The sequence below is a fragment of the Marmota marmota genome, unplaced genomic scaffold (genome assembly GCF_001458135.2).
Source record: "Marmota marmota marmota unplaced genomic scaffold, marMar, whole genome shotgun sequence".
NCBI classification, from domain to species: Eukaryota; Metazoa; Chordata; class Mammalia; order Rodentia; family Sciuridae; genus Marmota; species Marmota marmota.
In genome coordinates this window covers 63248879-63269599 of record NW_025999900.1, presented here as the reverse complement: position 1 = coordinate 63269599, position 20721 = coordinate 63248879, and the positions used below count along the sequence as shown (strand labels likewise).

Below are 20721 nucleotides of genomic sequence, written 5' to 3'. Positions count from 1 at the left end.
TGAAAGCATATTGCGGGTGGGAAAAAGAAGAGTGGAGGTTATACCTGTGGAGGTGAGGGACAGCATAGCAGATTTTCCTTTATTTACCCCCCTAAGCCTGAGTTCAAGGCAGGTCTGGGTTTGGAGGGATATTTTGTTACTGATTAGCCATCTACCACTACAACTCAGGTTTCTTTTTGTAACACTACAACCACCCCGCCTCCAATCCCAGGCTTCTTAAAGCCAGCTCCAGTAGCTCAAAGTTAGGTGGTTTAATTTTGGGGGGAATGCACCTGTTATTTAGAGTTCCTTGGCCCCTTTGACCTCATCTTTGGGAGGGTCAGTTTCCTGGGCCTCAGTTTCTCCAAGTGCAGTTAAGGAGGGAGTGTTTGCAGCCCTCTGTCTGGAAATGAAATGTTTCTGGTTTTCAGCTGCGTCATCCATGACACTTGGCAAGAGCGATTCTCTGCGGGACTGTGGAGGGCTTGAGTGTCCTAGCTGATGTGCAGGGAAGGTCTGGCATGTTTTGTGCAAGGAGACACATCTGGGTCTGGCCCAGAGTTTCAGTTGCAGCAGTGAATAATGCAGGAGAGGAAGGCTAGGCTAGACTCCGGGTTTTCCACCCCCTGGGCCCTGGTAGGTGTGGAGGTATCAGGTTTCCTGCAGAATCCCCAAGTCCCAAGTCCACTTGGAACAGGTCTGCTGCAGATTTTGCAGCAGCAAAGCTTTGCTTTGGGGGAAAATGAAAACTCGGCATTATTATCATCACAAATTTCAGTTACAGCTGGGATTTCTTGTTTTGTTTTGTCTTTTAAAGCCGTGGGTGGCCTTGAGATGTTCTCCTACCAATAGGAACAGAATGCCCAGGACCAGGAAAGGCCCTTCTCTAGAAACCAGGCTTTTCAATCCTGGGACCTGTAGCTTTAAGTTGGTGAGGTTCATGGCTGAACTGAACGAGGAAAGGAGCCTCTGTCCAGGTACTGGTGAAAGTGGAGAAGGTAGTGAGTGGGCTTGTGCCTTGGTTCCTGGGCTCAGTTCATGCTCACAGAGGTAATATTAGCCTCGCTTTGCAGACATGCAAGTGGAGGCTCAGAGAGGTTCTGGCCTTGCCTTGGAAGACAGCTGCCATTGGAAGTACTTGTCCTAGGTGGGGTCTCCATCAGGTCATCTGCTCTGGCCTGTCGTCATTCACCTTAGCTATCAGTCAGGGCACCCTGGTGGGTCTCCATTCTTGATTCCTGACCCAGTGTTGCCCTCTTTCTCCATGCTGGGAGATGTCGCTTCCTTTGGTGACCGCTGAGCAGATGGTGGAGAACCCCCCTTCCCAGAGCATCAGGCTGCCTTGCTTAGAATCTTGGCTTCTTCACCTGCCTTGGGCAAGTTAGTCCACTTTGCCCAGCCTCTCTCTGCTTCTCTTCTGGAGGGTGAGGCAGAACCCAAAGGGCCCCTTTACTCACACGAGGTCAATGAGGTCGGCCTCTGTACACTGTGGGTCTCAATAGTTGCTGGCGTCCTGGGAGCTTGTTAGACATCCCTTGGCTTCACTGCCAGACTCTGCTTGCAGTTTAAGTAGCCTGCCTGAAGGTTTGCACCTGAGCTTTATGTGTAGCTACACCTGCTGCTGGACTATCGTGGTCCCGAGTCCTCTCTGGGGAGGCTTCAAGTGGCAGTGGTGGGACATGGCCATCTGTATTCAAGGCAGTCCCTTGGCTGAGGCAGGCCTGGCGGGCCTGTGAATGTGTATGCAAATAGGACTCTCTCCTGAGCAGTTTTTGCTGGAGGTCTGGCCTAGGCTGTCTGAGGTCTGGACCAGCTAGGATGCTATTTGCTCCATGCCAGTGTTGTACTTTGAGAAGCTCAAACGACAGAAATTCAGGTTCCCCCCTGGAACTGATGTGATCTGCAAACAAAAGAATTTTCATTTCTTTTCCCTGCCCTTCCCCCACCCCGTGAACCCCATTGCTCCTCCTTACCCCCAGACCTGCCCTGCCCTCCTCATGCCCCATGACTTGTTCCCTTGTGGCTGACCCAGAGAAACCTCTGGCAAGCCCATGAATGGGTGCCATTTACTTTTTAAAGTTTGGGTTGAAATTTTGAGCTTCTCAAAAGGAGCTGGGCTTGTTCTCCGGCTTGTGTTTTTAAAAGGGAGGGTGGGGCAGGGGTAGTTTGGGCCTTTAAAAAAAGACAGAGTATACCAGCCCTGAATGGGCCTTTTCTGTGGGGCCTGTGTGTGGCTAATAAGGCCGCCTCTCCTAAGCCCAGCTACCCGGAGCAAAGGTCACTGAAGATAATGGGGTGAGTTACATAAGCTTCTTCCTCCCCGCACCTGACCCTGAGGGATCTGTCCATGGCCTTGGAGTTCTGGGCCCCCAGGACCATGCACAAAAGAGGGTCCATCTGAGGAGCTGTCAGTCAGGGGGCCCACCCAGCGCTTTACAGTTTCCCGCAAAGAGCTTTCTAGTCATTCTGCTTCCGAATGGTCCCAGGATGGAGGCCTCAGCACTGGGGAAATTGAGGCTTGATTAGGTGTGTGGCTCTAGGTCTTGGCCTTTGGGGCCTGGGATGAGTCTTGGGTCTCCTGTGCCAGCCACCGGAGCCTGTTGCCCTGTTCCTGCTGCCCAGCAAGTTCTGGGGGCGAGGCCGTGTACAGAGCAGGGTGGCTCCTCTTCCGAAGGCCCTGAGCCCTTTCCTGCCATCCTGTTCCCTGCCACAGCTGCCTGTGTAAAGGGGTGACCCTCCTTCCTTGTGATTCTTGCGTTCCCTCACTCCTCTGCTCTGGACTGGCTTCTCACGGCAGTGCTCATGGTGCCAGAACCCTTACCACGCTGGGTCCCTGAGCTCCTGGACCCAATATTGTCCCAGGACCAGCACGCTCTGGGAGGAAGTCAGTTGTTGCTCGGCTCTCTCTTCTACCTGTGGGCTGTTAAGCACCACGTCTGTGCCGCTCATTTGCACAGCGAATGTCTAACTTTAGGCAAGTTCTTGAACCTGTGTGGGACCTCTGTTTTCTCTCTCTCTCTGTTTTTTTTTTTTTTTTTTTTGTGGTGCTGGGGATTGAACCCAGGGCCTTGTGCATTTGAGGCAAACACTCTACCAACTGAGCTATATCCCCAGCCCAGGGCCTCTGTTTTCTCATCTGCAAAGTGGGAAAACATGACCAGACCTTGGTTGAGGGAAGAGGGAGTGTGCTGACCTGTGAAAACCGCAGCGTAGCTGATCTCCAGGCGACAGCACTCAGCTCTGGGCATGACCAGGGCAGTGTCGCTGGGGCTGGGGCGCTGGCTCCAGGGTCAGAGAGCTCTGGGTGAATCTGGCCTGGCTACTGTTCTGTGACTTTGGAGCTTACCAAGCCTTCTCAACCTTGGTGGCTTCATCTGTATCCTGAGAATAATAATATCCTGGTCCTAGAAATGGACTCTAAAGGATGGGTTTTGTGATCTTCCATTTTTGGCCTGGCCTCCTGTGGATTGGCCTCTCTGGGGCGTGGGTGGGGAATTACCAGACACAGGTCGTGAGTGGGGCCCTTGTACCCAGCGCTGTCTCAGAGCCAGGGTCCTGGTCTAATTGAATAGAAGGAAGATGGCATTCCGCTAAGGTCTGGAAGTGGGGTCTGGACCAGGGTTTTGAGAGCCCAAGGCCTGAAGAGCACACTCAGGTCATGGTGGGGGTGGGGGTGCTGTTTGTCGCCCTTAGGTGCCAGGATTGGAGGTGAGAGCAAAGTTCCAGTGGTTCAGACTTCAGCACCCACAAAACGTGGTGAAGGTGGACCATGTGGGCTCCAAAGCTGGGAGCTCTCCTTTAGGGGAGGTGTGCTAGCACCCACCTGGTGAAGGGCATTCCTGAGCCCCATGTGGATGGGGCTTGTGGACACCCTCCCACAGCTCTCGGAATCTTTGATTGTGCTGGCAGAAAATTGTCAGGTGGAGGGTGGGGCGATGTTGTCAGGGCAGCTGGGAAGTGGGATTTGGAGGTGGTGACAGAACTTGCCCTTCAAACAGGAAGGGAAACATTAGCAGATAATTAGTGAGCATTTACTACACCCCGTTCCCAGCGCCTCCTGCATGTGATTCATGTCATCTGGCTTGGGGAGTGGCAGTTCAGGAGCATCAGTCTGGGGACTCTCAGAGGTAAGGGGGAGGAAGCTTGGACCTCTAGGGATGACCATAGCTAAGACAGTGGCTGCAGGACAGAACTTTCTCTGTAGGTGTACCGACCTGGCGGATCTGTTCCGTGCTCTGCACCCTGGCCCCTGTCTTCCTCCTTGGACTTCTGACCTGTAGGGTCAGGTGGTCCTGAGCCGATGAGGGGCTCAGGCAGGTCAGCACCTGTGGGAGATGCTGGCTGTCCCCCTGGCCGACATGGTCTCTCTGCATTCTCTGCCCGCTCAGAGAATAGTCGTGGCCCACGGCTGCTCTTCCCTTCCTACAGCCAGGGTGGGTGTCTGGGATCTGTGCAGGGACCTCCCTTGGACCTCAGACTGGCAGGTATCTAATTCCCATCTCCCTGGTGCATCACGGAGAAGGGATCCCAGTGGCTTCCCAAAAGGCTTGGGACAGAGGAATAAGTGTCTCGTTGATAGGATGGATTCTCCTTTTATTCCAGAATGTCAGGAGTGCTTCCCCTTCCCTCAGAAAGCACCCAGAACTGGTCATTGTCACATATCCCCTGTCCCCACAGGCAGAGGGCTCTGGGCAGGCCTGGAGCAGGGTCACCCAGGGATGGATGCCTACTCTTCCCCAGTCTCTGATGATCTCCATCTCCCTGGGAAGCAGAGCAGAAAGGTCGGGGGTTGTTGATCCCCCTGCAGATGCACTAGCCACTGTTTACAAAGGGGTGGTGCCTAATGAAGTGCTCAGGTGAAGGCCCTTGGAGGCTGAGGTCAGTTTCCTGATCCTTCTTCCCTGTTCCCCAGAGGCTGGGATGGACTGCTGTTTGCTTAGTTCAAGATGGGCCGTTTCCTCTGTTGCGCCGTGGGGTGTGTCTGGGAATCCACGTGAATTTACTGAGAGGTCTGCCCCCTTCCTTGGGAAATGTTCTCGGAGCAGTTGGTGCATCCACCACTGATGGTATCTTAGAAGGAGGAAATGCCAGGATCCGGAGAGCTGGAAACCCCGAGCCAGCTGCAGGAGCCCTCAGACACTGAGATTGGGGAAGGAAGGGGACAGGGCCCAGGTTGGCCACATGGTGCAGTGGGGGAGCCCTGGCAGCCCCGCCCCACCCAGGGTCCACTGTTTGTCATTCCTGACAGTGTTTGTGAGCTTGCAAGGCTGAGTCCCTCCCTGGTCCTCTTAAATCCCAGCTTGACACTGAGGGGCAGGTTCCAAAAATGTCTTTTGGAACCAAATGTGTGCCTGTCCCGCTCTGAGATCTGCTGTGTGTGTGTGTGTGTGTGTGTGTATGTGTGTGTGTGTTACTGGGGGTTGAATCCAGGGGCGCTTAACCACTGAGCTGCATCCCCAGTCCTTTTTATGTTTTATTTTGAGACAGGGTCCCACTGAGTTGCTCAGGGCCTTATTAAGTTGCTGAGGCTGGTCTTGAACTTGTGGTCCTCCTGCCTCAGCCTCCCAATTCTCTGGAATTACAGGCATGTGCCACCATACCCAGCCTGCTTTGTTTTATCTCACTGGCCACTCACATCAGTGGGGATCTCCATTGGTTGGGAATAGGCTCAGCATGGTGAGGTGAGCCACATGAAGTCACATGGGGCCAGTGGTGGGAATGGAGATGGACTGGGAGGTCCTGTCCTGCAACCCTGCCTGTGCTGTTTGCCCTGCCTCCTGGTGTGTTTCTTCACCAGACCCTGCCCTCTCTGTGCTCTGGATGGCTCCTGGGCTCTTCAGGTGTGCTGGCAGCTTAGGACAGGGTGACTGAAATTCGGCGCCCTGGGCCAGCATTCTCTCCTCTGTAAGATGGGAGGCTGGGCTGGGTGGCATTGAGGGTCCAGACCCAGGTTACACAGACTCCGTCACGGGACAGGGCCACCTCTCTGCCCTGCTGCAATCACATTGGTGGCCTGGAGCCAGCCTTTTATATTTCTGGGAAATCTCTTTCTAGGCCCCAAAGATAGCGTTTTGTTTCTTCCCTGGTGTTTGGTCCCCAGCTTGGGGCAGGTCGGGGGACTGACCACTGGGGTGGTGGGGTGGCATGGTGAGGCTGCCTGTGACAGCATGGTGCTGCTCTGAGGCTTTGAGATGGTGACCTGTCCAGATGCTGGCTCAACTGAGACCCCTGCCTGGGTCAGCCTCTCCCTCTGTGGCCTGATGGAATTACCTGCCTCCCCATCTGGCTAACTCTGGTAAAGGCCTGGGTGCTGGCTTGAGGGCCAGAGAACACTGGGTGCTGACTCCTGGGGCGGGTTTGCTGGGGACAAGGCTGCCCGTCCTCAGCAAGTTCCTCTGTTTGCCAGTGGGTCCCTCCCAGGCTGTAGGTTCCCGAGGGCAGAGCCCAGTCTTCCTTGTGTATAGTAGGTGTGCAGTCAGTGCTGGAGCCGGGGGGGTGGGTGAGTGGATAAGGTGCCCCCTCCTTTGTTTATTAAGCTGGATGGTGGTCAAGGCACTTGTGACCCCCTTTTCTTTTCCCACTTGCTGTACTTGGCACCAGATGGTGTTTAATTATGTCCCCCTAATCTAGCCTGCCATGGTGGTGATTTGCTCAACCCTGCCTTCCCCATTCCCCTTAATCACTCTAAAAAAGATACCTTTTTTGCTTTTACTGGTGGTTCCTCACCATGGCTATATGTTGGTGTTCTGTGGGCTTAAGAAATGGTGCATCTGGGCCTGGCCTCAGAGATGGACCTGTGATCGCCAGGGCTCCTGGAGTCCTGCCCACTGGCCAGAGCCCTTCTGGGAAGATGCAGGAGAACATCTGAAGGGCCTGCAGGGGTCACATGAGCTGAGATGGACCCAGTCAGCAGGTCAGCTGGGGAGGACACTGCCCCATGGAGGGGCATCCTGGGGCCTGGTGGGCTGGGCCTTAAGGCGGTATCAGTTCATACTAGTGGCAAGACTGAGACGGCCTGCTCGGGTTGCTCCCTCATTGACATTTTCTGCCAGGATGCTCAGGGAGGTGGCTCTGTTGTGCTCAGCTGGGGGCTTCCAGGCCACAATGGGAAGCTCTGCAGGGTCCCCAGTGCTGGCTCTGCAGTGGTGCAGCCTGGCTGGCACCCAGCTGTCTACCCTGGGAGCCCTCAGGGACTGCCAGGCTGCACTGCCACGGTGGGGCTCCGCCTCCCACACCCCAGTGGCTGGCACTCGGCTGCCCCGAAGCGGGACTCTTTAGACTTATTCACCGGGGCAGATGCAGGCTAGATTGGTGGCACTGAGATGCAGCTGTAAAGAGTCGACCCATTTCCAAAAATAGACCAGCCACTGTCAGGGGACGCATCTCTTTGTCTCCCCAAATCTATCTTTCTGCCGGCTCCCAGGTGGTAAGGCAAGAAGGAGGCCTGCTCTTGTCTAGGAATCAGAGGCTCCTGCGAACGTCCTGCTCCCCTGCCCGCCACAAGGCTCCGATTGTGTGTGGGCCCTGAATGAGCCCGCCTGTCACCACGCGCGGCACCGGCTGGCCTCCCTAATGAGCCCTCTCTGGGAGTGGCCCTTTGTGGCAGGTTCCGGCCACGCTGCCCGCGCCAGGACTCCATTTCCCGCTGCTTGGCTGCTTCATATCCCTTGGTAGCTGGTGGGACAATAGGAAGCCCCCGCCCCCCACCCCCCAGCCTTTCTCCTTTTCCTGTATTTCCCGTATTTTCTAGAGTGCACGCACACCACTTTGATGCTGGGACAGAGAATTAAGAGGCAGATCTCTCCCTCTTGCAGTGTCCCCCTTCTCCCCGAGGCCTGGCCCCCTTGCCTTTGCCCAGACCCTCCTGTGCCCCCCCAGCCCCGCATTATCTCCTTTTGGGCTTCTCCCCTGGACACAGGCTCCTGTTTCCTGATGCAGAGCAATCAAAGAAAACCCCTCCCCTCTTCCATCCTGTCCCTGGGGCCCCTCCTTCTCCTTGGAAGGAAATTTGTGTTGCTTCTTGCCCTGGGCAGCCCCAGACCCTGGGCAGGGTGGCTTCTTCTCCAGCCTCCCCTTTCCAGCCCCTGTGGCTGGTGGGAACACCGTCCTAGGCTGCTGGTCACTGTCCTCTCCACTTCACCTTTCTGGGCCTGGGACCCTGCCTCTCTCACCTGTGTTCCTGAGCCTCTGCTGCACCCATGGCCACCTCTGCTTCAAGGTCTCCTGGCTCTGGCCCTGAGCTGTCCACTAGCCCTTCAGTTCGGTTTAATTACAATTAAGTGGCACAAGACCTTCTAGCTTCTCAGCCTCACTGGGCACCGTGTGTGTTCGGGACCTTGTCAGCAGTGAGATGACGAGTGCTCCATCACTGGGAGTCCTATGGGGCAGCGCTGGGCTAGACCGTCCTTCCCTGGGCCGTGCGGCTCCCACTTGTCCCCAGAAGGAAGTCTTGACACCTGAGCATGGTGTCAGGGACTCCAGTGCCAGCCTTCCTGACTTCTCCGCCTGGCTGTAGAGTTCTGACCCTGGACCTGCTTGTCCCATAAATGGCCCTCTCCTGCCCCTGGACCTGCTGAAACCCCGCTGTCCTGCTGAGGCTTAGGTCAGCCCTTGAGGAGAACAGGCCACAGGGCACGTGACCCGCAGCCCTCATCCCCTGGCGCCCTGAGCCGGGCTCCTGGAGGTGTCCCTGTGGTGGTGGTGCCAGGTCCTCCTGTGTGCAGGAGATGGCTGGTGGCCATGAGCCGTGGGCATGGGGGTGGGTCCACACGTCTGTGCAGAAAACCCAGACTCAGGGAGGCCGCCCAGCTCCAGGGTCTCCCTGGCACCGGCAGAGCCCAGCGAGCTCATTCTCACTGCCAGCTTCCTATTCTCAAAATGAGGCCAAGAAGGATGCAGGATCAGAAAACAAAGAAAATGGCTTTTAAGCTGGTGGGGTGGAGCGGGGTGTTGGGAGAATAGACACGGGCCAGCGCCACACTCCCTGCCGGCTCTCCCCTTCTGGAGGATGCAGACCCGCCCCAGCCACATCCTGATAGGCTTAGAGCATGGTTTCCCTCCTGCCTCCGTGCCGTTGATTCCCTGTGGCAGCCGCGGCTGAGACTGGCAAGCGGGCAGGCGCCTCTAGGGGTCAAGTGAGCTGCCTGGGTCCAGCTGTCTGCAGTGAGGCCATTACACACCACACCTGGGGCTCTGGCCCTGGGCCTGGTCCCTCTGCTCACCGCAGCCTTGTCTGCCTTTGCTTTGTGTGTGTTTGTGTGGGGGGAGGGGAACTGGTGATCAGGGTGACATCAGGGGGGGTGACATCAGGGTATTCCTAGTGGCATAGGCCAGAGTGAGACTGGGTCTAGGAGCCTGGGGACTCAGGCCGTCCACCTAGCTCCCAGCCCTGTGCCCTGCCAGGGGTGGCTTCACTCCACAAAAGGGCCCATAGAGCATCCCTGACCTCGTGGTGGGAGGGTCTCGGGAAAGCCCCTTCTAAGCTCTTGTCTAACTCTGGACGTGCAGGGGCACTGTTGGTGGAGGGGGAGCTGTGGCGGGGACGCCTCATGTCCGTGTCCCTGGAGTTTCCCAGTGTCTCTGCTGCCCAGGCCTTCTGTTCTCCTCTCTTCCTCCTGGGGGGCATTTCTGGCTCAGCTGGGCCCCTCCATTGTGTCCTGTCAGAATTCCTCCTGCTGGCAGGTGGGTGCATCCCTCCAGGAGGGTGATCAGGGGGCCCTGGGGTGCTCCCCGCCCTCCAGGGTGATCCCTGGCTTGGGTGCCTCTTGGACCTGCAGAGCTGCTAATTCCTTTCCACTGAATTAAGAGCTTGTGGCGGGAGTGCTGACCTGGTTGTGGGCAACGTGATCCGCCTGAGCTGTGTGGGGCGGAGGGTTGTGGGCACATGCATGAAAGACCCCTTGTTTTCTGTGCAGCCCAAACTGTGTGAGCAGGGAGAGGCAGGAGAGTGGCCATCCCACGGGTCTGCCCTTCTGCTGATTGCAGCTGTCTCTTTGACTCCCAGGACCCCCGTGGCACAAGAACTTCCTGGCCTGCTGCTTAGTTTTGGGGCTGGGGACAGGAGGGAGCTGCCCTAGGCAGTCCCTACTATCTCCAGTGAGCCTTGTTCTCCTTTCTTGCACTGACCACTGGTCAGTGGCCTCTGCAGCCATCACCTGCTGTGTCCTCAGGATCCCTTAGCCAAAGGGCTGGTGGGCTTCAGGGAACCCCAGCCTCTGAGGTGACTGTGCACTCAAGCACTTTCCTTGGGACACTGTCCTTTGCTTTCATCTGAGGCTGAAAGTGTCCCAGGGCTCAGGAAAGATGAAGAACCCTGGTCGTAGGTTTGGCGACGTTCCTTCTGAGGCTTTTGAAAAAACAATAAACTTTAATGCATGTTCACAGTCAGGAAATGCCACACAGAACCTAAGGGCATAAAGTGGAGTGGAACCTAAGGTCTCGGCAGGCGAGGGTCTCTGGACATCCCTGCAGCTCTGCTGTCCTATGAGCACTCCGTTCCCCTTGTTCATCCGTCCTCAGAGGTCACCCAGATGACACTGCGTGTGCTTCATTCCTGAAGCCGTTTTTATTTGTGGGAGGGCTTTACGGGTTGGGTACATGTTTTCACGCCACTCTCTTTGGTGGCTTTATTTCTGGTTGGTCTCTGCCCAGTTTCCTGTGGGTGGATCAGATCTGTGGTGCTTAGAGACCCCCGAGGAACTTGGGTAAGTTCTAGAAGGCTGGGCCCCTCCTGGTTATCACCTTGCGCGGTGGCTGCTCCTAGCCCAGCTTCCCCTGCCCAGGGTTGTTCCCACAGTCCTGCTGTGAGGGTTCAAGAACCTGCAGTGGCTGTTTCTGGCTTCAGGCTGTCACCTTCCAAGTGTGCCTCGGTGGGGGATGATTGATCTGACCCAGAATCCAAGGCAGCAGCCAGAGGGATCCTTTTCCTCCCAGTCCCCACCCCAGGAGGCTTCCTTGCCCCAGCTCACCCACAGGCCTCACCGGCCAGGCCCCACAGTGGCCCTGGGACACAGCCATTGAAGGCAGGGCAGAATGAGAAGGGGACTCACTTCCTTCTTTTGAATGGTGACCTTGGCCTCTCCTTCCTTACTCCTGCGGACCAGGCCTCTGATCTCTGATGACTCCTGCCTATGTCTGTGGGCTCCCTTTTCTCTGACTCAATATACGTGCATTGCATGTTCGCTTCAATGAGACGCGCAGGCTTGGGAGCTGGGCTGAGGAGGAGGTGGTTTGGGCACCCTCAGGGCCAAGGCTGAGGCCAGCCACCCTTGGCCAGTGCCTGACCTATATCTGCCTCCAAAAGGTGCTAATGTCCATGGGCATAGGCTTTCCAAGACCCCAGTGGATGCCTCTAACGGCAGCCAGTACCCAACCCTATAAATACTACACAGGTGACGGAAATGGTGGGTAGTGTATGCAGCGTGGATACGCTGGACGAGGTTGATTCATGTTCCAGGAGAGGCAGGAGGATGGCATGCGATCTCATCACGCTACTCAGGATGGCAACAATTTAAAAGTCATGAATTATTTCTGGAATTTTCCATCTAATATATTTGGGCTCTGGTTGACTGTGGGTAACTGAGACTGAGGAAAGTGAAACCATGACAAGGGTGACTGCAGAACTGGAGGGCCGCCTGCTGTGTTTGGCATCCTGCTGCGGTGGGGGAGCCTCCAGTACTCAGCCCAGATGCCCTCTCGCCAGCCCCCCTCCTCCCAGCGGTGTGCTGATTGGCAGCTGGAAGAGCCCAGTGGAGAATCCTGCTTGGGAGGCCTGAGGCTGAGGGCTTTCTAAGGGCCATCGCATAGGGGGACGGAACAAACCCATGTGTGGTATTTCTTGATTCTTTTTTCTTCATAAATAAATAAATTTGATAATAAGGTCTTGCTCGAAGGCCTAGAAGGAGACAGACTTAGCATTAGGCCCTGAGCTGTTTTCTTGTCACAAGCCACCAGGCTTCGCCGGGAATTAACTGCCTCGTGGAGGACGGGGATCTGCTCCTGGGGCCTGAGTCTGAGTGACCAGGGCAGCAGGGCTGTGGCCCAGGGGCAGTTTGTGGGGAAGAGGGAGTGGATCTGGCTGTCCTCTGTGAGGTACCCTCTTGTGGGGCCACTCCCTCCCACGCCGACCACGGGACCAAGCAGGACAGAAGGGCAGGGGACTTTTGGTGGTCCTGAGGCCGCCTGGCATGATTTGGGGCTGTGACAAAGGAACAGCTTCCTACTGGCCCCTGGAAGGCGGACAGGGGCTTGAGGGGCAGCTGTGGGGGCTGTGGAGGAGCAGGAGGTGGGAGCCTGAGTGGGATAGCTGGGGGCTCTGGGCACCCCTGTGGGGACAGCCCCGCTCTCCACGGCCCCAGCCACACAGACGGTGCGTGAAAGGGCCTTCTTCCTAAAGCCGGCCACGGTGCTGCGCGCCTGTGATCTCAGTGGCTTGGGAGGCTGAGGCGGGAGGATCACGAGTTCAAAGCCAGCCTCAGCAACTTAGTGAGGCCCTAAGCACCTCAGTGAGACCCTGTCTCAAAATAAAATATTGAAAAGGGCTGAGGATGTGGCTGAGTGGTTGAGCACTCCTGGGTTCCATCCCCAGTACCAAAAAAAAAAAAAAAAAGGTCTTCTTTCTAAAAATGGATGTACTTGTCATTAAGGGCCTCAGCAGTAGGCTGGGGGTGGGGGATGCTTGTAAATGTGCAAATTAGGAACCAGAGCCTCTCCAGTGGGTGCCAGGCCTGGCATTTGGCAAGTGCCCCACCCCTATGCCTGTCTCCTGCCTGTGGGAGTGGAACTTCCCTGGTTCAGCATCTGAACCTTCAAAATCCTGTGTTGTGTTTTCTTCGGCCCCAGTGCCACCAGCATGAGGGACGTTAGTGGCAGATGGACCTGGGCCTCTGGTCCCAGCCCCTGGGCGGTGTCCTGCTTGCCCCTGCTTGAGAGGCCTATGGGTTTTGCTGTCTCCTAATTGGCTTTGAGTGTGGGGAGGAGGTGGGGCAGACTTCTTGGTGGCAGCCCTGGGAGTCAAGGGTCTGGTCTGGCCCAACAAGGCCTGGGAGTCACTGCCAGGTGCCCCTTCCTTGGGGCCTCATCCATAGGGCCCCCCAAGGTCCCCTGAGCGCTGCCATTTCAGGGCCTTAACATCACATGGAGTCATTGTTACTGATTGGCCTGGGCATCGCTCTGAGCTGGGAGGGTGACCTGGAGCGAATGTTCTGCCCCGAGAAGCTGTGCGTGGGGTGGGGGAGGGGCTGCTCTTGGCGGGCTCGGTGCCCTGGGCCCTGAGCAGGGCCACGTCCCAGTTTCAGGCCTGAGGTCCTGGGGAGAAGGGGCTCACCCACCTACCTGCTGTGTTTGGCAAGGGACTGAGGCAGCCCTGTCCCGCTGACTGCTGGGCAGATCCTAAGCGAGGAGGTGACGTGGTTACCTGACGGGCACCCTGAGTGTCCCCAAGAAGGTCTAGGAGAGGGTCCTTGCATCTGAGCTCTGGTCCTGGCTCCATCTCTGTGATCCCAGATGAACCACCCAAACCCGGGCGCCTCACCTCGTTTGTTCCTAGTATGGGCTGTTGAGGGCCAAGCGAGACGTGTGGGTGACACACTGACTGTCACTGTAGTAGAGAGGGTGGCAGCTGATAGTCCCTGGACGCGCTCTGAATCCTCACGCATTCAACTCGGTAGCACTGAGGTGCTTCTTAGTTCTCTCGTAGGCTCAAGGGGAATCGGGGTGCAGGCCTGTCGGCAGGGTGCCAGGGTCCCAGCGTGGGAAGCCGCAGAGCAGGGGTACCGGTGGCCGCCACCTCGATGCCTCTGCTTTGCTTCTCGGCACGTCAAGGAGCTTCCCCTCCCTGTGACTTTTCTGACTCCACAACTACTGCTGCTTATTACAGAAAATTGAGAAAAATAACCATCTTCCGCCCCCGTGCCCAGACAGCCCTGTGTATCACTGTGACGTGTGGGGACACTGTTGCTGCCAATTAGCACATGTCCTCACTTACCCTGGAGGACTGGCTGCTGAATGGCATGGTAAGGAGGCAGTTCTTGCTTGGAGGGTGACTTCCCCCTCTGTGGGCTACGGCTCGGTTATACGGACTTGAAAGTTGGGTGATGGGAGACATCGTATGGGAACCTGTCATCGTGGCGCATGCCTGACCTCAGGGACATGGAGTCCGAGGCAGGAGGATCACAAGTTTGAGGCTACAACTTAGTGAGATCCTGTCTCAAAAAAGGGGCCTCAGGTGGTAGAGGACCCCTGAGCTGAATCCCTTGCACTGCCCCCTCTTGTCCCTAAAGCTACACAGGACTTTAGGTAGCCTGCTCTGCATGGCAGGTGTCTCCTGGCGGGTCATACTCCCCGATGTTGCTGTTTGGATTTGGGAAGGGTGGCCTCCTTGCAAGCCTGCGTGCAGCCTTCTAAATATACCCTGGGATCCTCTGGTAGGGCTCGGGGGTCCAGGACCTCTGCTGGTGTGACAGGCCACATGAGCACCTCTGGGGTGGGGAGTGGGGAGCAAGGTGGCCCTTCTTTGGCTCTGTGGGAGGGCACACAGGCAGGGCCACTGCAGTGAGGAGACTCACAGCCTCTGGCCATCACACTGGACAGACGTCCTGCCTGGGTAGGGTGGGGGGACAGCCACCAGCTGCCATCTCACCTGGTCCTGTCAGGTTCCACCCCCGCCCCTATCACCTCCCTGCGTGATCTGTCACTTGTGGAGATACAGAGTGTCACCTGTACCTCCAAGTTCCTTTTTTCATTGGGGAAAAGCTTGGAGGACATGGAAAAATTCGTGATTGAAATTTTAAAATCATGTATAATCTGGCCCTCACCAGGGCTGCCATGTGCCCCCCGACCCAAGATCTCCCAGTTGTGACGTCTCACAGAGGCGCAGTGCTTACTACTGGCAGTGCAGAGAACTCACTTCAGACCCAAGCTCAGATTCTGTCTTTCTTCTATGCACTCATTCCCCACCCCCCCACCCCCGCTTGTCTCTGGTGTTCCATGAGATTTCATCTCAGGTATAGATTTGTTATTGGCACTTTTAAAAAGTAAACTTTTTTTTTTTTTGGTACTGGTGATTGAACCCAGGGGTGCTTAACCACTGAGCCACACCCCCAGCCCTTTTCATTTTTTGTTTTGAGACAGGGCCTCCATAAGTTGCTATGGCCTCACTGAGTTGCTGAGGCTGGGATCCTCCTGCCCAGCCTCCTGAGTCACTGGGATTGCAGTGCCCAGCAAGACAGGCTTTTTAGAAAACAAATTTCCCAACCTGCTGTTGCTACAATTTTTAGTTCCAGCTCTTTTTACCTGTTGAGAATGTTTTATCCCACCTTTGGCTCTTCTTTTATGTATCATTTTAAGGGGCCCCTTGGCTTGTCCCATCATGTGGACGGAGGTCCTTCTGGGGACCTCAGGGTGTTCAGAAGTGCTGATTCTTGGTGCACTGATGAGTGTGGGGCTTGGTCTTGGCTTTGAGGTCATGGCTAGTGGGTCCTGACGAGGGTCAGGAGGCACGCCTGGTGCCCCCTTTGAGTAAGGTGACAACTTTGGAGGCACGTGGGCTCTGCTAGTGTCCCTCTCTCCCCGTCTCTGGGTGTGATCACCCCAGTTGGCTGGGCCTGCGTGAGTGTGAGGTGCATGTCTGAAAACTGCCTGGATAAGGCCCCAGGCGGCAGAGCGTGGCCTGGGAGTGGGGGTGGGGGAAGGGGCTGCCGTCTAGGCCAGTCTCATCACCTCCGTGAGCCTGCTTCCCCCTGGAGGAGTTGGGCACAGTCAAATGTCCTTTGTGGGCTTGTTGGGGGAAAGAGGAAGGATCCACATGGTGCATCGATGACCCGTGCCCATGTCTGAAACGAGGAAGACCCCAGAGATTAGTATTTTAGGTCTGATCAGGCTCCCCCACCCCGAGGGCTGGCACCCAGGGCCTGTGCCTGCCACGCATGTGCTTTACCACTGAGCCACACCCCACTCCTGCCTCACCTTTTGTGACCGGCTGGACCACACAGCCCAAAGGTGGTTTTGTCTAAAATAGCTGCTCACATCTGGGTCCATTTCCCAAAGGTCGTCGGCCTCCTCCGCACTTTGTGGCCTTTCGAGGAAGGCCAGGAGCCGCAGTCCTGTCGACAGGATGTCTCGCTGCAGGCCCATTGAGAAATCCCCCTGGAAATCCTCCTTTGGCCCTGGCGCAGGCAGGCGAGAGAATCGAAGACAATGGGGACCGGGGAACAAAAGGCACAATTGTTGGGGCTGCCGGGCAGGGGGTCAGCGGATGTCCAGGGCCAGGGCCGCAGACCCATCTTAGTCCATGGATTTCTGCCCTGGGGATGGCCGTGGTGGTGCCCTGGGGAGGAGGGGAGGGGAGGCTGACCCAGCTCCCAGGCTCCACACTCTGTCCTCCTGCTGGCAGCTGCTTCCACGAGGTGGGACATCGACATTTATCCTCAGGGGCTGTGTCCCTTGGAGGCAGGGTTCTGACCCCAGTGGGTCTGACCACCTTGCCCTGGTGGAGTAGGTGGTCTCTCACAAAGCTCCAGGTTGACCAGGCCCTGCCCACCCTGCCTTGTCCTGCTGCATCAGGCAGCTCAAGATGAACCCGTGCCAATCTGATCACGGGTTGTGACCTTGTGGCTTTGGGCACACCTGCACTCCTTCTCCAGTGCCCCCTCTGCTCTTGGCCTCCTGCTGCCTGCCTACCCCCAGGGCCACCACCTGCAGCCCTCACTCTGACCTTCCTGAGCATAGCCTCCCCCTGCACCCAATCCTGTGGGGACCCCTCAGCCTCAGCATCAAGTTCAGTGTCCTGGGAACAAAGCTGGAGGTGCTCTGCCATCTGGCTCTGATTCCTTTTCTAAAACCTCCCACCTGTCATGGACGCTTCTGTGACCCCAGGCTAGTGGTCCCTGAGTAGGGTCGGTCGGGCCCTGACTCCTTGCCTGGGCCCTGCGGCCTTCTCGCCCTTCAGTCCCCTCCCCTCCTGCACTTGGGATTCCCGCTTGGTTTTAAGGTGAGCTGAAATCCCGACTCCTCTTGTCACTTTTCCAGCTACCCTCTCCCACCATTGTCCCTAAACTCCCTCTCCCTCAGTGCTGGGCTCGTGTCAGCCCCTTCCCTGCACTCCCAGGGGGGCATGGTCCTGTCTGTCATTACTCTGGCACCCACCGTCCATGTGGGGGTGTGGCTGTGGGTGTGACTTGCAGGTGCTGATGATGTCCTCGGAAGGACAGGTGAGGCCTGACACTGAGACCTGATACTGGACCTGCCCATTTCAGGTGCCATATCTGAGCTGCCTGGCTCTCCTTCCCTGAGGTTCCCTGGGTCCAGGTTGCTGCTTCCTGTCCCAGGGCTCTGGCCACCTTGCTGGCTGACCAAGTTCCTGGAAGCTCTCTGCTCTCTAGCAGACACCCCAGGAAGGCGAGGCCGAGACCCAGGGGCCAGCCCCACCCCAGTGAGTCACTTGGAGGGGTGTGGTTTGTCATGGCCATGGCTGGGGTCACTGGCCCCTCCTCCCAGCTGAGCTGAGGGACTGAGCCAGATGGTGATGGGCGTGGGCAGGGAGGTCTAGCCTCAGCCCACCGAGTCAACAGCCCAGCTGTCCTGTGTGCCTCAGTTTCCTTATTGCCAAGAGGATCAGGAAGTGGTGTGGGGTCTCTCCCCAGCCATTCCACTTCCCCCTCCCAGCCACTCTGACTCACAGGCCTGCCCCTGCCTTGCTGAAGGGCCACAGGACAGCTGACTTCCTTGTCTTCATGTCCCATGCCCTCCTGGGTAGCCTGTGCACCCAGGCTGGCCGGTCACAATCCCAGGTCCCAGTCCTTGCCTTCCAGCCCCTTCCTTCCTTCTGGGTTTCCCGCCTGGGTGGTTTGGGGCTGGGTTCCTGGGGAGGCTGCGAAGAGCAGGGTGTGAGTCAGCCAGCCGGTAGCCGGGAACGCCCTGGGACCTGTGTGGGTGCCCTGGCTCCTTCAGGGTGAGTGGGCAGGAGCCGGGGCGGAGGTCCCGCTGCCCTGCCCCCAGCCCTAGTTCTCCTGACTGTGGAGTCTGCAGCCAGCTTCTCTGCTTCATATACACAGCAGCAGCAAGCAGGGACCCTGTGGCCTCCTGGTGTCCCCCTGACTAGCTAGAGCAGGCCCCAGAGAAAACTCTGGGTGCTGTTCTGGGCCAGTGCCAGGCAACAGGCAGGAGTGAGGAGTGGGGCCCTTGATTCTTAGGGTGCTGAGGAGCTTGACTGGGGGAGGTGTGGGCCGGAGGAAGGGCGAGGTCTGAGTGTCCGTGCATCCTACACCTGCGCGGCCCATACCTGTGCTGGCCTTGGACCCTGTGTCCCTCCCCCATGGCTGTGTGCAGTGGCTTGACCTCATCCCCCATGGCTTCTAGTTTTGCTGTTGACCTTTCATTAACTGCCCACACTGCTGGGCCTTGGTGGGGCATGGGTTCATGGGGAGAGAGGACAAGTCTATTTCCTTCAATGCAAACTCTGTCGCTCCTTCCCACTCTTCCCAAGAACAGCACTGACTTCTCTAAGCCCTTTCCTAGGTCGCATTTGAAAATCTGGCTGGGATGTGACTGCCCACGAAGGGTTTGAGGGGCCAGGTGGCTGTGTGTAACCCTGTTGGTGCACACATGCTCCCCAAGCCCTCTGTCCATCCACGGCCCTGCTAGGCATGTGGAGCAGGGGGCTCACTGCCCACTTGGCCACGCTGTGTCCCACAGGGGTGAGTGCTTAGAGCTCATAGCCCCTCTGCATTACTTATGGGATGCTTCCTGCAGATGAAGAAACCAAGGCTTGGAGCCCCAAGGAAGCTGTGTAGGTCATGCCCAGGAGACCCGCCAGACCCAGGTGGCCCTGAGCCTGGAGGTACCTCCCCTAGTGTGTCCCCTGAGAGATGGGGCTAGGGAGACCTAGGCCACAGTTCTGCCTCTGGCCATGGCACCAAGCCCGGTGGAGAAGTGGAAGGACTGCTCCTTATTCATGAGACGCAGTGTCTTCTACAAGGTGTTCCTGTGATGTCCTGTGTCCCACACCCCAGGGAACCTGCTTGGCTAGTGGAGGAGGAAGAGCAACCCTGGCGTGCTCCAGGGAGACCAGTGTGCCTTGGACTCCTGCTGCCCAGTGTCCTCTCTGTGAAGTGGGCTCAGCCAGCCTCCTGCGGGGCTGCACAGATGGTGCAGCAGCAGGCTCTTCAGAGGTCACGAGGCAGTGCTTAGCAGGAGTTTCCTGAGCCCCTGGAATGGGGCCACCCGTGGGAGAGACTTGAAACCAGAGAGGAGCTGGGAGCATGCCGTCTGGGGTCTGGAACTGGCCCACCTCCACACAGCCTCGTCCCAGCGATGTCTGCTTGGACTCTCGAAGCCTCTAGAACCTGGACCTCCCAGGTTCTTGAGGTGAGGCTGCCAGACCAGAGAGGCAGGTCTGCTGATGTGGTTTATGGGAATGTGGGGATGACACTGTCCTGTTCTGGGGTGAGGACAGGCAGACCAGTGCCTCATCAGGTATTCTGGGGGTGACCCTCCTCCAGACCTGGGTTTTTCCTGGGCCAGCCTAGTCCAGAAATCTCAGCAGGAAGGGACTCCCTGACCATTCTTAGTGCCTGGGACCCCTGGCCCTGGGCCTAGGTGGCTTAGGGGTAGGTTTTGGGGGCCCTGCGTGCCTGGCTCTGGCTCTGTTTGCTGAGGGGACTAGGAATCCCACAAATTGTCAGTTTGACAGTGACCTGTTTATATCTGGGGTGCACACTGGCCTGCCTGTGTGGATCTCGGCTGCTCTCTGGGGATGGAGGAGATGTGTGTGAGCCATCCCTGGGGACCCGTGAGGACTGTGATCTGGTGGTGGAGGGGCTGGTTCTCCCTGGGTCTTCTGGGGTAGCTTGAGTGCTGGAAGGGGGGTCACCTAGGCCTGCAGGTTCTTGATTGGTAACTCAGAGTCCCCAGTTCCAGCCAGCAGTTGCAGAACACAGCTCATCTATGACGTCAGCCTGTGGGGGAGGCCCCTTCCCTGGCAGTGGCTCCCGTTTGGTCTCGGATGGCCTGTGATGGCCTGGGGACTCAGGGCAGGGCTGGAAGTCTGGTGTAGGGCAACCTAATGGCTGCAGTCCCTGGTCACAAGGGCTCGCATGTGTGGAGCAGGATTCAGAGAAGGCCCCCCAGTAGGTTGGGGCGGGGGGGTTACCATGGCTGCCACTTTATGGGTCATTTAGGGAGGACAGTGTGCTGTCACAAATATGTGCAAGCCATTTCTTCCAGAGTTGGCTGCAGGTATTTTTGTGGTGCTTTGAGCTTTGGGGAGAGTTTTCTCCCTTTCTGGGGTCCTTGTGTCCACCCTGGAGGCACACTGGGGCACGAGGCTCACTAGGTGATTTTTGGGTGCTGATGCCAGCTGAGCTCTGGAGGGTACCCAGGAGGCGGTGGGACTCTTCAGCTGACTGAGTGCTGCGGGACCCAAGCTTGAAAGTCACAGGGCCTCTCCCAGCCTCCTGAAGTCTCTGCCACTCCCCTGGCACAGTCCCATTGAAGGATACGAGTCCCTGTGTGCTGGCCAAGGGTCGAAAGTAGCCCGACCCCCTCCCAAGTCTCCTGAGTAAGGGAGCTGGGCAGAGCAGGCTGAATCTCAGGGGTGGTGCAGTTAAACAGGAAGAGGCCGGCCAGGACAAGCCACCTTCCCACTGAGGTCTGAAAGGCCATCCTCTGGCTGCAGTCCCCACCCTCCAGGAAGCCCAGGCATCTTCTCTGTGACCAAGTCACTTGCTTCTCAGGGTCTCTGAATGT

The 20721-nt window shown here is 57.3% G+C and overlaps 1 protein-coding gene and 1 non-coding gene across 5 annotated transcripts in view; one reads left to right on the top strand and one right to left on the bottom strand.

The window, feature by feature from the left end:
• The first annotated feature begins 405 nt into the window (after nt 1-405).
• Ccdc85c (coiled-coil domain containing 85C) overlaps nt 406-20721 on the top strand; it is a 68564-nt gene continuing 48248 nt past the window's right edge. For 2 of the 4 annotated variants that reach the window (XM_048799312.1, XM_048799311.1), the window contains exon 1: nt 406-956. In XM_048799312.1, the coding sequence (XP_048655269.1) occupies nt 722-956 (235 nt within the window). In that variant the 5' untranslated portion in view covers nt 406-721. The remainder of the gene's footprint in view (nt 957-20721) is intronic. The other 2 variants (XM_048799313.1, XM_015495472.2) reach the window with 2 other exon arrangements.
• On the bottom strand, nt 3019-3092 carry Trnal-caa. Its single transcript has one exon. It is a non-coding gene; the product is annotated as a tRNA-Leu (tRNA).